Here is a 13,231-nt window from a genome sequence, read left to right on the forward strand (position 1 = left end):
GTCAAATAAGCTGGTTAACAAGCTGGTCAACCAGCAAACCACCTTTAGCTGTTCAGGCTGTTTTTTTCAGCAGGGATGACATGCCCAGTGACGTGGCTAAAGGGCCAAATAAAGATCTATGAGGGTTATGATGATGATGATGACGACTTGCCCACTAATGTGGCTGATGATATCAAGGAGCAGACTCTGGTTGTGTTTCTTTAAAAAAACAAACAAAAAACACATGATATCGATTTTCAAAGCAAAGAATATCTTGTTTAATTGTCAGCATTAGCAAACTGTACAGACATAAATACTAAATCACATGATTTCATTGTTTTGTTTACAGTTTTATAACTTCTAAATGATTACACGCGAGCTCATGCCCAGTAAGGGTCATCCCTCAACACCGGCCAAACTGTGGCCGCCATGTTTCAAACCAAAGAATTTCAAGTAAAAAAAAAAAAAACATGGTAAAAAAATAACTGCCTACATTTCAAACTCTTCATTTACAAACCATTTTAGAGATACAAGTGAGTGTTTTTTATTATTAAATACTGCAAAAATAAACCAGAATCAAATAAAATAACAAAATAAATAACGTTCTCTTCGTCTTCGGGAGTGATGTTGTCCATGCAGACGGCCCACTGGCGTAGTGTGATAGAGACTCTGTGCTGCTACACTAGGGTTAAGGGTCAAAGGTTAAAGGTCAAGCAAGCACCACAGCACTCCACGCTGTGCAACCTGCAAAGTGCTACGGGAAGCAGGGAGGGTCAAACTTGGTTGGAGCAGCGATACCGATTTAGCAACAGCAAACAATAGCAGTAGTGAGTCCTACAGAGCTCCATATAGGCAGCACACCGCAAACCAAACGCAACGCAAGCTACAAAAGAGGGTGTGTCCCCTCCGCTGTCCACAAGACACCTTCAAAAATGCAATAAATACGATTAAGGATAGGTGGTCAGATAGATAGATAGATAGATAGATAGAGATGGAGGGGTGGATGGATAGATGGATAGATAGATAGATAGATAGATAGAGATGGAGGGGTGGATGGATAGATAGATAGATGGATGGATGGATAGATAGATAGAAATATATATAGGTAGGTAGATAGATGTCCTTTTCCTCCATGCCTCTGGGGGGCAGCGTTTAGATTGGAGGCGGTCCGTTGGTGTAGCGCAGCATGGGGTGGAAGGAGCGGGCGAAGTTGTTGGCATGGTGACAGCTGTAGTCCTGCTCGCTCATGGGCACCAGGCAGGCCACGGCCAGCAGCAGCAGCAGCAGCAGCTGCAGAGGAAGAGCCGCCCGCAGCACGCGCAGGAAGAAGGACTGGCACTGCCGCCCCACAGCACCACACACAGGCTGGGAGGAGGACCTGCGCTCAGAGCGGGAAGAACCACAGCCAGAGCCTCCGAGCGATCTGCATGTGCACACACACACACACACACGCACGCACGCACGCACACACACACGCGCGCACACGCGCACGTACAGGCACACACACACACACACACACACACACACACACACACACACACACACACACACACACACACACACACACAGGGAGTCAAATCTCTGAGAACTATCTCCTCTGTAAGAGAACTGTATGTGAGAACTATCTCCTCTGTAAGAGAACTATATGTGAGAACTATCTCCTCTGTAAGAGAACTGTATGTGAGAACTATCTCCTCTGTAAGAGAACTATATGTGAGAACTCTCTAAGAGAACTGTATGTGAGAACTATCTCCTCTGTAAGAGAACAGTCTCCTCTGAACTATCTCCTTTATGAGAGAACTATTAGTGAGAAATGAAGCATGTTAGCCATATGTATACACTAGTACACTAATACCCAACATCCAACAGATACTATTGATATTTCTGCATTGCTCGGGGGAGTCGGGTCGCTAAAGTGAACACATGATGACACACTCCCCACGTGCAGCACTGCCGCCTCTAACTGGCGTCTGAAGACTCTGCAATGCTGCCACCTGCAGGCGAGGGATGGTTCAAGCAGGAAATCAAATAACAGCAAAAGAGCGCATGTGATCCGTGATGTCACGGCCACAGCCTCTAAAGCAGCTGGCACTGGTGAGGGGGCACAACTGGGCTCCCCTGGGAGCTTCTGACCAGCCTTCACATTTGTTATCTTTTATGTTGTTTTCCCTTTATTTAACCAGGAGACTCTACCCTGCTGAAAAAACCAGCCTGACCAGCTAAAGGTGGTTTGCTGGTTGACCAGCTTGTTAACCAGCTTATTTGACCACCCTTTGATGGTTAACCAGCTAGACCAGCAAAACTCTCGCGAAAACACACCTTCAGCTGGTTTACCCAGCTTACGATGGTAATTCAGCTGGTTTTGATTGTCGTACCACCTTAAGCTGGTCATTTTAGTTGGTGTTGCTGGTCTACATTGCTGGTTTTTACTGGCCACGCCAGCTTATGTTGGTCATTCTAGAAAACCAGCTTGACCATCTTTGTCAAGCTGGACAGGCTGGTCACCAGCATGACCATCTTAAACCAGTTGTATCCCAAACGACAGGCTGGTCACACCAGCACGACCAGCTTCCTCAGATGGTCACGCCAGCATGTCTAGCTGGTGGCCTAACCAGCTACACCAGCAAAGACCAGCAATAAGAACTGTGTTTTGGGCAAAGACCAGCTAAAACCAGCTAAAACCAGCTACCAGCCTAAGCTGGTTTCTTGCTGGTTTTTTCAGCAGGGTAGTCTCTTTTTCCTTTATTTAACCAGGAGACTCTAGTCTCTTTTCCCTTTATTTAACCAGGAGACTCTAGTCTCTTTTTCAAATGGTCCCTGGCCAAGAGGGTCATGTCTAAATGGATGGACCATTAAGTCAATGGGATATGTGAACTACCATTCCAAGCCACTAGAGGGAGCTATGTCATTTTATGACTGGCAGACCCCAGCGGAGTTGTGCCCCCTTCTCAGCGTGGGGATGTCAGGGGGCAGTACCTGTGGTGCGGGGGGTCGGGGGGGCAGTACCTGTGGTGGGGGGGGTTGGTTGGAGCTCCAGGTGATGGACTACCTTTGCCCCGCAGCTGTGTTGGAGTGGGGGGGGGGGGGGGGGGGGGGGGTGAAAGAAAAAAAAAGAATGTTTCAGTCCCAGCAAAGAAAGACAAAGCTTTAGATGACAGCAAAACCGAATGGAGGCAGAGCCAGGGTTCCTATAAGAGAACCAGGGTTCCATTCAGAGAACCAGGGTTCCACTAAGGGTTCCGTTTGGACAGCCAGAGTTCCACTCGTAGAGCCGGAGAGCGCAGGGGAAGCACCTCGACTTCTCCAGACGGATATCCCAGAAACCCCTGCACTCTGATATCCCAGAAACCCCTGCACTCTGATATCCCAGAAACCCCTGCACTCTGATATCCCAGAAACCCCTGCACTCTGACATCCCAGAAACCCCTGCACTCTGATATCCCAGAAACCCCTGCACTCGGATATCCCAGAAACCCCTGCACTCTGATATCCCAGAAACCCCTGCACTCTGATATCCCAGAAACCCCTGCACTCGGATATCCCAGAAACCCCTGCACTCTGATATCCCAGAAACCCCTGCACTCTGACAAGCGTGTCTAGGACAAGCCAGCATTCAGTCATTCAGCCACTCACTCACTTACTCAGTCAGCGACTCATTCAGCCACTCATTCACTCACTCATTCAGCCACTCATTCAGCCACTCACCTCATTCAGCAACTCATTCACTCACTCATTCAGCCAGTCACTCACTCACTCATTCAGCCACTCATTCACTCACTCATTCAGCCACTCATTCACTCACTCACTCACTCACTCACCTCATTCAGCAACTCATTCACTCACTCATTCAGCCACTCATTCACTCACTCATTCAGCCAGTCACTCACTCACTCATTCAGCCACTCATTCACTCACTCATTCAGCCACTCATTCACTCACTCACTCACTCACTCACCTCATTCAGCAACTCATTCACTCACTCATTCAGCCACTCATTCACTCACTCACTCATTCAGCCACTCATTCACTCAGTCATTCAGCCACTCATTCACTCACTCACTCACTCACTCACTCACCTCATTCAGCAACTCATTCACTCACTCATTCAGCCACTCACTCACTCACTCACTCACTCACTCACTCATTCAGCCACTCATTCACTCAGTCGTTCAGCCACTCATTCAGCCACTCATTCACTCACTCATTCAGCCACTCACTCACTCAGTCACTCACTCAGTCACTCACTCACTCACTCACTCACTCATTCACTCACTCATGCATTTGCCTTCTCACAAGCAGGTCAATGCAGCATTCCATTCATTCTGCATGTGCAACATGTCAAAATAAAACCTAAGCAAAAAGCAGTAAAACTCCCAAATCAACTTCATCCCAACGTGACAAGGGAGAAAGCAGCTGGGGTTGGGCTGGAATACAACATTCATCCACCATCCACCAATCAGCATCCACTAACCACCCACCATCCACCAATCACGATTCACCATCCACCCACCATCCATCACTGATAAATCCTCCACTAATCACCATTTCCACAGCATTACTTATCTTCCTTTCATGATCTTGATCTGTTGTTAGGAGGTGTAGGTTTAGGAGGTGGAGGAAGAGTAGAAGTAGGAGGATGTGTTGTGAGGAATAGAAGGAGTTGTAGGAGGAGAAGGAGGTATAGGAGGAGTAGGAGAAGGAGTAGTAGGAGAAGGAAGAAGAGGAAAAGTAGGAGGAGGAGGAAGAGTAGGAGGAGGAGTAGGTGCGTTGTGTTGTGGAATGTTTGGGGGAGGTGCGTTGTGTTGGGATGTTGTGGGATGTTTGGGGGAGGTGCGTTGTGCTGTGGGATGTTTGGGGGAGGTGCGTTGTGTTGGGATGTTGTGGGATGTTTGGGGGAGGTGTGTTGTGTTGTGGGATGTTTCGGGGAGGTGCGTTGTGTTGTGAGATGTTTGGGGGAGGTGCGTTGTGCTGTGGGATGTTTGGGGGAGGTGCGTTGTGTTGTGGGATGTTTGGGGGAGGTGCGTTGTGTTGTGGGATGTTTGGGGATGCTTGTGGGAGGTGCGTTGCAGTACCGTTCTCAGGCTGCTGGGGGCGTTGTCTGCTGATGCATCCGGCTCATCCACCACCGACCAGGAAACAGAACTCTGCCCACAGACACCCAGAGATCAAACACACACACACACACACATACAGGAAGCAGTGCTCTGACAAGAGAGACGGGCGTGTGTGTGTGTGTGTGTGTGTGTGTGTGCGTGAGGGTGTGACGTACCTGCCGTGCGGCGGCCGCCTCCATCTGGGCCTCCAGCTGCTGCAGGTCAGAGGTCACGGCCCTGAGGAGCGTGCGGAGACGGTTCCCGATCACGTGCACCCGCTCACGTGCCTCCACACACTCCCCCCCCCCACCTCCTCGCGCCTCCACCAGCACCTGCTGGGACAGCTCCTGCAGACACACCACCCGCTGCTCCGACGCCTGCAGCTCCAACAGCACCTCCTGCAGGAGTCAAGTCAAGTGTATTTATATAGCACCTCCTGCAGGAGGCAAGTCAAGTGTATTTATATAGCAACTCCTGCAGGAGTCAAGTCAAGTGTATTTATATAGCACCTCCTGCAGGAGGCAAGTGTATTTATATAGCACCTCCTGCAGGAGGCAAGTCAAGTGTATTTATACAGCACCTCCTACAGGAGGCAAGTCAAGTGTATTTATACAGCACCTCCTGCAGGAGGCAAGTCAAGTGTATTTATACAGCACCTCCTACAGGAGGCAAGTCAAGTGTATTTATACAGCACCTCCTGCAGGAGGCAAGTCAAGTGTATTTATACAGCACCTCCTGCAGGAGGCAAGTCAAGTGTGTTTATATAGCACCTCCTGCAGGAGGCAAGTCAAGTGTATTTATACAGCACCTCCTGCAGGAGTCAAGTCAAGTGTATTTATATAGCACCTCCTGCAGGAGGCAAGTCCAGTGTATTTATATAGCACCTCCTGCAGGAGTCAAGTCAAGTGTATTTATATAGCACCTCCTGCAGGAGTCAAGTCAAGTTTATTTATATAGCACCTCCTGCAGGAGGCAAGTCAAGTGTATTTATATAGCACCTCCTACAGGAGTCAAGTGTCAAGTCAAGTGTATTTATATAGCACCTCCTGCTGGAGTCAAGTCAAGTGTATATATAGCACCTCCTGCTGGAGGCAAGTCAAGTGTATTTATATAGCACCTCCTGCAGGAGTCAAGTCAAGTGTATTTATATAGCACCTCCTGCTGGAGGCAAGTCAAGTGTATTTATATACAGCATTTCATACGCAGAGGTCTTTCAATGTGTTTTACATAAACAAAAACCAAACAGTACATAAGTAGCACATAGCGCAGAGATGGGCAACAGCCAAGGAGTCATTAGCATAAAAGAAAGCATAAAACACACGGAGTAATTAAGAACACATCATAATAAAACATAAAAGAACGCATACAACACAAGGAGTAATTAAAGAAACATCATAATAAAGCATAAAACACAAGGAGTAATTAAAAACACATCATAATAAAACATAAAAGAAAGGATAAAACACAAGGAAAACATAAGACACAGGGTGGAATGATGAAAAGACAGATACAGGAGAGTGAGTGAGTTTTCCCCCTTTTTACCAAATATAGTTACTTCAGCTTTTTCTTTGTTCAGCTATAGAAAATTTTGAGACATCCAGGTGTTGATTTGTTCTATAGATTGACTCAGAGAGTCAAGTCATAGTCATTTGGCGACAGAGCTAAGTACATTTGTGTGTCATCTGCATAGTTTTGATATGACATTCAATTATTTTGGATGATTTGTCCAAGTGGGAGCATATAGAGGTTGAATAATAGTGGCCCCAAGATCGACCCTTGGGGAACACCACAGGTCAAGGACGTTGGTGTTGAGGTACAGTTGCCGATGGCAACAAAGAAGCTCCTCTCTTGAAGATATGATTTGAGCCAGTTGGTAACTATGCCTGTAAATCCAACCCAGTGTTCTAGTCTGTGTAGTAAAATATTGTGGTCAACAGTGTCAAATGCTGCACTACGGTCCAGTAGCACTAGGACTGATGTTTTACCAGAATCTGTGTTGAGACGTATGTCATTGTAAACCTTAATGAGAGCTGTTTCAGTGCTGTGATTTGCCCGAAAACCAGACTGAAAGTAATCAAAATCTTTCAGAGAGGGAAGTTGTTAAGCCCACATTATGGTTATGGATATGATTTAATGCCAAAGTAAGTAAATTGGAATTAATAAATACAATTATTGGTACCCCAGCTTGTTAGTATACTTTTAGTATCCTGTACTGTTTTATGCTCCTCTACTGCAAGACATAATTCATGCACTGAAAATGTGCAAAGACTTTTATTTTGATATTTCTTATAGTTTTCAGCCGATTGGTAACGTGAATTGTGAGAAGCTGGGTAGAAGTGTCAAACTTCTAAAGCAAAGGATTCAGGCTCTACTTTGATGCCCCCAAACCAGTTGTACAATCATGATCTAACCCAAAACAATAACACAGACAGAGACATGACATTTAGGCTAGGCCAAACAATATTCAAGTAGCCCTAGACAACAGCCCCAAACATGCTCATGGAGGCTAGTGAAGGCTACAATTCAAACCTGGCTAGTTAATCTTGTTAAAATTAGCTTAAATTCGTTTTCAACTAAATTATACCTAAATAGTTACATAAATGTCTTCGTTCAGACGTTCATTCATTTGCTAGGTACGAGGCAACATATATTTTCATTGCTCTCTCCTTTGCTAAGTTAACTGCCAGACTTACCCTAGCTAGCTGCCTGCTACCATTGGAGTTTCTTATACGTCTATCTGACATTCTGACCCTGTTTGTAAGTCCCATGAGTGACACATAGTTGGATGCTCAATCAAACGTTTGATTTATTAACAACTAAGCAACTGAAATGATTAAGTTAATTAAGTTCATTTTCGATCCACATGCTCTTCTGATATGTACAGTTATCCTGCATTTCTGATTGGATATTAGCAGCATGAGCTCCACTGATTGGTGCATTGATGGAGGCACTTCCGCGGAGGATCTTCCTCCCTTTGGCCATTCACTTGAATGGTATTCACGAGCCGCGGGGGAGTTTATAATGGGAGCTAACGGGGGTCTTGAGGAAGAAGATCCTCCGTGCAGTAATTTTCAATTACGATAGGGGTCGCTTTCACAAATTTGACTGATTTCAGTAACATTTCGTTTGAAAAGCAATTAGTTCTATGTTGTTTTAGTTAGGAAGTTGGTTAAATATGTTTATTTTATCATTTTTAATTTCCCTGAAAAGTTTAGGGAGGATTGTCCTCCCTTTCCTCAATGGACGAGCCTCCTCTGGTGTGAGAGTGTGTGTGTGTGTGAGTGTGTGTGAGTGTGTGTGGACTGACCGTGAGTGTGTGATGGTGCCCGCGGAGTGTGTTGAGGTCCGTTCCCGTGGTGATGGGGATAACTTGGTTCCTCCGGCGGTCGATGTTCTCCAGCCAAAGCAGCAGGCCGTGACTCAGCTCATGGAACTCCTGTGACACACACACGCACGCACACACACACACACACACGCACGCACAGACACATTTTTTAATTTCAAAACCTTTTTAGTAAACTCAGCTGTGCACACAAACAATGTAGTCAATGCTCGAGTTCATGTGTAGAGACACTGAGGATACTTCAATGCTCGAGTTCATGTGTAGAGAAACTGATGATACTTCAAAGTTTCATGTTGTGTCGAGCATTCTGTTTTCAACATCATGCATCAAAATAGTAGTGCCCTTTCCATTCCAATTCAAAATGCCATATGACCCCTAAACAACAACACGGACAAGCTTGGTGTGGTGATCCACTGCTGATCTGTGTGTGTGTGTGTGTGTGTGTGTGTGTGTGTGTACCTGGCACTGCATTAAGGCGTGCTGTAACACACTCCTGCACTGCTCCAGGGAGTTGGCCAGTGTGTGTGTGTGTGTGTGTGTGTGTGTGTGTGTGTGTACCTGGCACTGCATTAAGGCGTGCTGTAACACACTCCTGCACTGCTCCAGGGAGTTGGCCAGTGTGTCCCAGCGGCGGTTCATGTCCGTCAGTCTGGCCTGCAGCTCCCGCCCCTCGTCACTCTGTGATTGGACCAGCTCCACACTGCTCAGGTTGATGGACAGGACCAGGGCCTTATGGCCATCCACAGCTCTCTGCAGCTCCTGCCACAAGGGAAGTTAGAGTTACGCACCTCTAGCTGGATCTGGGAGTGTGTGTGTGGGTGTGTGTGTGTGTATGCATATGTGTGTGTGTGTGTGTGTGTGTGTGTGTGTGTGTGTGTGTGTGTGTGTGTGTGTGAGTGAATGCATATGTATATGTATGTATTTGTGTGTGCATTTGTGCATGTGTATGCAAATGGGTGTGTGTTTGTGTATGTGTGCGTATACATGTGTATGTATATGTTTGCGTGTATATGTGTGTGTTTGTGTGTGTGTATGTATGTATGTATGTATATGTTTGTGTGTTTGTGTGTATGTGTGTGGGTTTGTGCATGTGTGTGTATGCATATGTGTGTGTTTGTGTGTGCGTGTGTATGTGTGCGTTTGTGTATGTGTCAGGGTGGGAATTATACCAAGGCCATGAGGCCATGGCCTCCGTTGCCCTACACTTTGGCCTTGATGCCCCGTGAAAAAAACCCCATCATAAGGCCACAGTGGCCTTTATGCCCCTGACTTAGGGTTGCCAACCATTCAGTATAATACGGAATCGTCCCGTATTTGACACGTAAAAGTCTTGTTCCGTATTGAACTGATACAGAACTCTCTTTGAGTGAAATTAGGTCCGGTGCTTCACCTGATAATTTGCTGCGCAATTGATCACGCAATCGCGGACCGACAGAAAAAGAAAGCAAACGTTTCTGCAATCAGGAGGACATGCTAGCCAATTCGATGTGATTAAACATAGAGGCATACAATTAAGTGGTGGTATGAGCTTTCATTGAATGCATGCTTTCACTGCTCATGTTTGAGGCTGTGTTAGTGTTTCTCAAAGCCTACAGCGGCTAGCGGGTCTATGTATTTGTGTCGAGATAACCCTGAAATGTAAAACCATCGAATTTTACTCAGTGGCCTTTGTGCCCTATCATGTGGCCTTGGTGCCCCTAAAAAAAAAAAGAAGGTGAAGGCCAAATGGCCTTGCCCCTAAAATGACGAAATTCCCACCCTGGTATGTGTGTGTATGTATATGTGTGTGTGTATGTGTGCATGTGTGTGTCTGTGCGCGTATATGTATGTGTGTGTGTGTGTGTGTGTGTGTGTGTGTGTGTGTGTGTGTGTGTGTGTGTGTGTGTGTGTGTGTATGTGTACGTGTGTGTGTGTCTGTGCGCGTATATGTGTGTGTGTGTGTGTGTGTGTGTGTGTGTGTGTGTGACCTCTAACTCTAAGTGCTTGAGTGTAACTGTAACTGCAGGACTTTAAATGAGTCAGGATATAAAAAGCCCAGGAGCTATGTGGGTTAGTAGTGTGTGTGTGTGAGTGTGTGTGTGTGTGTGTGTGTGTGTGTGTGTGTGTAGGGCTATATGGGTTAGTAGTGTGCTGCGTGTGTGTGTGTGTGTGTGTGTGTGTGTGTGTGTGTGTGTGTGTGTGTGTTTGTGTGTGAGTGTGTGTGTAGGGCTATGTGGGTTAGTAGTGTGTGTGTGTGAGCGTGTGTGTGTGTGTGTGTGTGTGTGTGTAGGGCTATATGGGTTAGTAGTGTGCTGTGTGTGTGTGTGTGTGTGTGTGTGTGTGTGTGTGTGTGTGTGTGTGTGTAGGGCTATATGGGTTAGTAGTGTGCTGTGTGTGTGTGTGTGTGGAGGGCTATACGCGTTTGTAGTGTGCTGTGTGTGTGTGCATGCGTGTTTGCAATGTGTGCTGCTGTGTGTGTTTACAGCTTGTAAGTCTGTGTGTGTGTGTGTGTGTGTGTGTGTGTGTGTGTGTGTGTGTGTGTGTGTGTGTGTGTGTGTATGCACGCATGTTTTCAGTGTGTGTGTCTGCAGTACTGTAAAAAGATATGGGTCAGTAGTGTGTGTGTCGATGGGGGGGTGGGTGGAGTGGTGTATTTATAGACCACTGCTGTCGACTTGTCTTCACTGTGGAGACACGTGAAGACAAGTCACATGGGGAGCAAAATGTCAGAGAGAGACGCTTCACATCACACACACACACACACACACACACACACACACACACACACACACACACACACACACACACACTTCACTCCACACTGACCTTGAGCTTTTTGATTCTCTGCTCGATGGTGTGGATGTCTGTGCTGAAGTCCCGCCTCCTCTGCTGATTAAGCTCCGCCTCTGCGTCATCTAGCCACGCCTCCATGGCGTCCAGGTCAGAGGTCAGCTGTTGCCATGGTTGCAGGTTGCTCTGGGCCTGGAGCAGCTCCCAGCGCTTGATCACTCCTGTCACACACACGTCATGTCAGTCACGCTGTGAGTTAGCCTGTGCTATATGTCTGTTAGCCTATACTATATGTGCATTAGCCTGTGCTATATGTCTGTTAGCCTGTGCTATGTGTGTGCTAGCCTGTGCTATATGTCTGTTAGCCTGTACTATATGTGCATTAGCCTGTGCTATGTGTGTGCTAGCCTGTGCTATATGTGCTAGGGATGTTAACCGGTGACTGTTTGACCGATGGTTGACCGTATCCACGTTAGCCGACCAAAGTTGTCGCTAGTCGGTTAAACAAAAAAAAAAGAGGCATCTTTAAATTAGGCTAAAGACAGTGGACTAAACGCTACTACAGCTAGCCATCTCATTCCAAGAAGATCTTTTTTTGCGTGAAGTTAACAAATTATCCCTCTCTCAATTTTTCATAGCGCCTGCTTGTAGGCTAGGCTACGTAATAAACCAATAAAAACATTTGGCACGAGGTCACAGCGGTGGCCGGTGCGTCTTTTGCAATCTGGAAGTGTGCCGTTTTATCCATTGGTTTTATCATGTTGCAGTCTAAGCAACTTTCCGCATAAGATGGGCTTAAATTTGGAAAGACATTACATCTACATTTCAGGAAGGGTCATCAATGGTAACAGCTAAGGTAATGATCATCTTTCGTTATTGTTGTTAGCACTTCCTCAAACTAAGCTGCGTCTCTTCGGAGCTGTCATTTTCATAAGTGAGCCGTTTCAGCCATTTCAGCTTCAAATGAGCTGCTAACGATAGACAAACGCCTTTATTTGCAACGCGATCACCTTGTACCCAAACCATTTTCGGAGCAAAGGAACCATTTGTCCTCCATGTACAAGCTCCTTGGTTTGCAGGACTCATTGGCGCTGTAGAATTTAAAAAAGTGACGTGAGTGAAAGGGCGGCGCCGGGGCTGTGTGTATGAGCGTAGGACAGAGAGATGAGAGTTGGGAAATTGCGTGGCTGTTATTTCAAATAGCATAATTTATTTTAAACGAATCGGTTAACCGGTTTCAACCGGCTAATGAGCCTCGGTGGTCGGTCAAGAAAATGTTTAGTTTTCGCCATCCCTAATATGTGCATTAGCCTGTGCTATATGTCTGTTAGCCTGTGCTATATGTGCATTAGCCTGTGCTATATGTCTGTTAGCCTGTACTATATGTGCATTAGCCTGTGCTATGTGTGTGCTAGCCTGTGCTATGTGCGTGCTCTATGTGTGTTAACCTGTGCTATATGTCTGTTAGCCTGTACTATATGTGCATTAGCCTGTGCTATGTGTGTGCTAGCCTGTGCTATGTGCGTGCTCTATGTGTGTTAGCCCGTGCTATATGTGTGTTAGCCTGTGCTATGTGTGTGTTTACCTGTGCTATATGTGTGTTAGGCTGTGCTATGTGTGTGCTCTATGTGTCTTAGCCTGTGCTATGTGTGTGTGTTAACCTGTGCTATATGTGTGTTAGCCTGTGCTATGTGTGTGCTAGCCTGTGCTATGCGTTCCTTAGCCTGTGCTATGTGTCCGTTAGCCTGTGATATGTGTGTGTTAGCCTGTGCTATATATCCGTTAGCCTGTGCTATATGTGCATTAGCCTGTGCTATGTGTGTGCTAGCCTGTGCTATGTGTGTGCTCTATGTGTGTTAGCCTGTGCTATATGTCCGTTAGCCTGTGCTATATGTGCGTTAGCCTGTGCTATGTGCGTGTTCTATGTGTGTTAGCCTTGCTATATGTGCATTAGCCTGTGCTATGTGTGTGCTAGCCTGTGCTCTGTGTGTGTTAACCTGTGCTATATGTCCGTTAGCCTGTGCTATGTGTGTGTTAACCTGTGCTA

The 13,231-nt window shown here is 46.4% G+C and overlaps 1 protein-coding gene across 1 annotated transcript in view; it reads right to left on the reverse strand.

Annotated features, from left to right (window-relative positions):
• Nucleotides 1–233: 233 nt before the first annotated feature.
• syne1a (spectrin repeat containing, nuclear envelope 1a) overlaps nucleotides 234–13,231 on the reverse strand; it is a 188,354-nt gene continuing 175,356 nt past the window's right edge. Inside the window, exons 86-92 of the mRNA XM_062550345.1 lie at nucleotides 11,221–11,405; nucleotides 8,974–9,174; nucleotides 8,380–8,508; nucleotides 5,249–5,470; nucleotides 5,052–5,123; nucleotides 2,986–3,041; nucleotides 234–1,402 (exon numbers count right to left, since the gene is read on the reverse strand). Of these exons, the coding sequence (XP_062406329.1) occupies nucleotides 1,132–1,402; nucleotides 2,986–3,041; nucleotides 5,052–5,123; nucleotides 5,249–5,470; nucleotides 8,380–8,508; nucleotides 8,974–9,174; nucleotides 11,221–11,405 (1,136 nt within the window). The 3' untranslated portion in view covers nucleotides 234–1,131. The remainder of the gene's footprint in view (nucleotides 1,403–2,985; nucleotides 3,042–5,051; nucleotides 5,124–5,248; nucleotides 5,471–8,379; nucleotides 8,509–8,973; nucleotides 9,175–11,220; nucleotides 11,406–13,231) is intronic.

The sequence above is a fragment of the Sardina pilchardus genome, chromosome 12 (assembly GCF_963854185.1).
Source record: "Sardina pilchardus chromosome 12, fSarPil1.1, whole genome shotgun sequence".
Lineage (NCBI taxonomy): Eukaryota > Metazoa > Chordata > Actinopteri > Clupeiformes > Clupeidae > Sardina > Sardina pilchardus.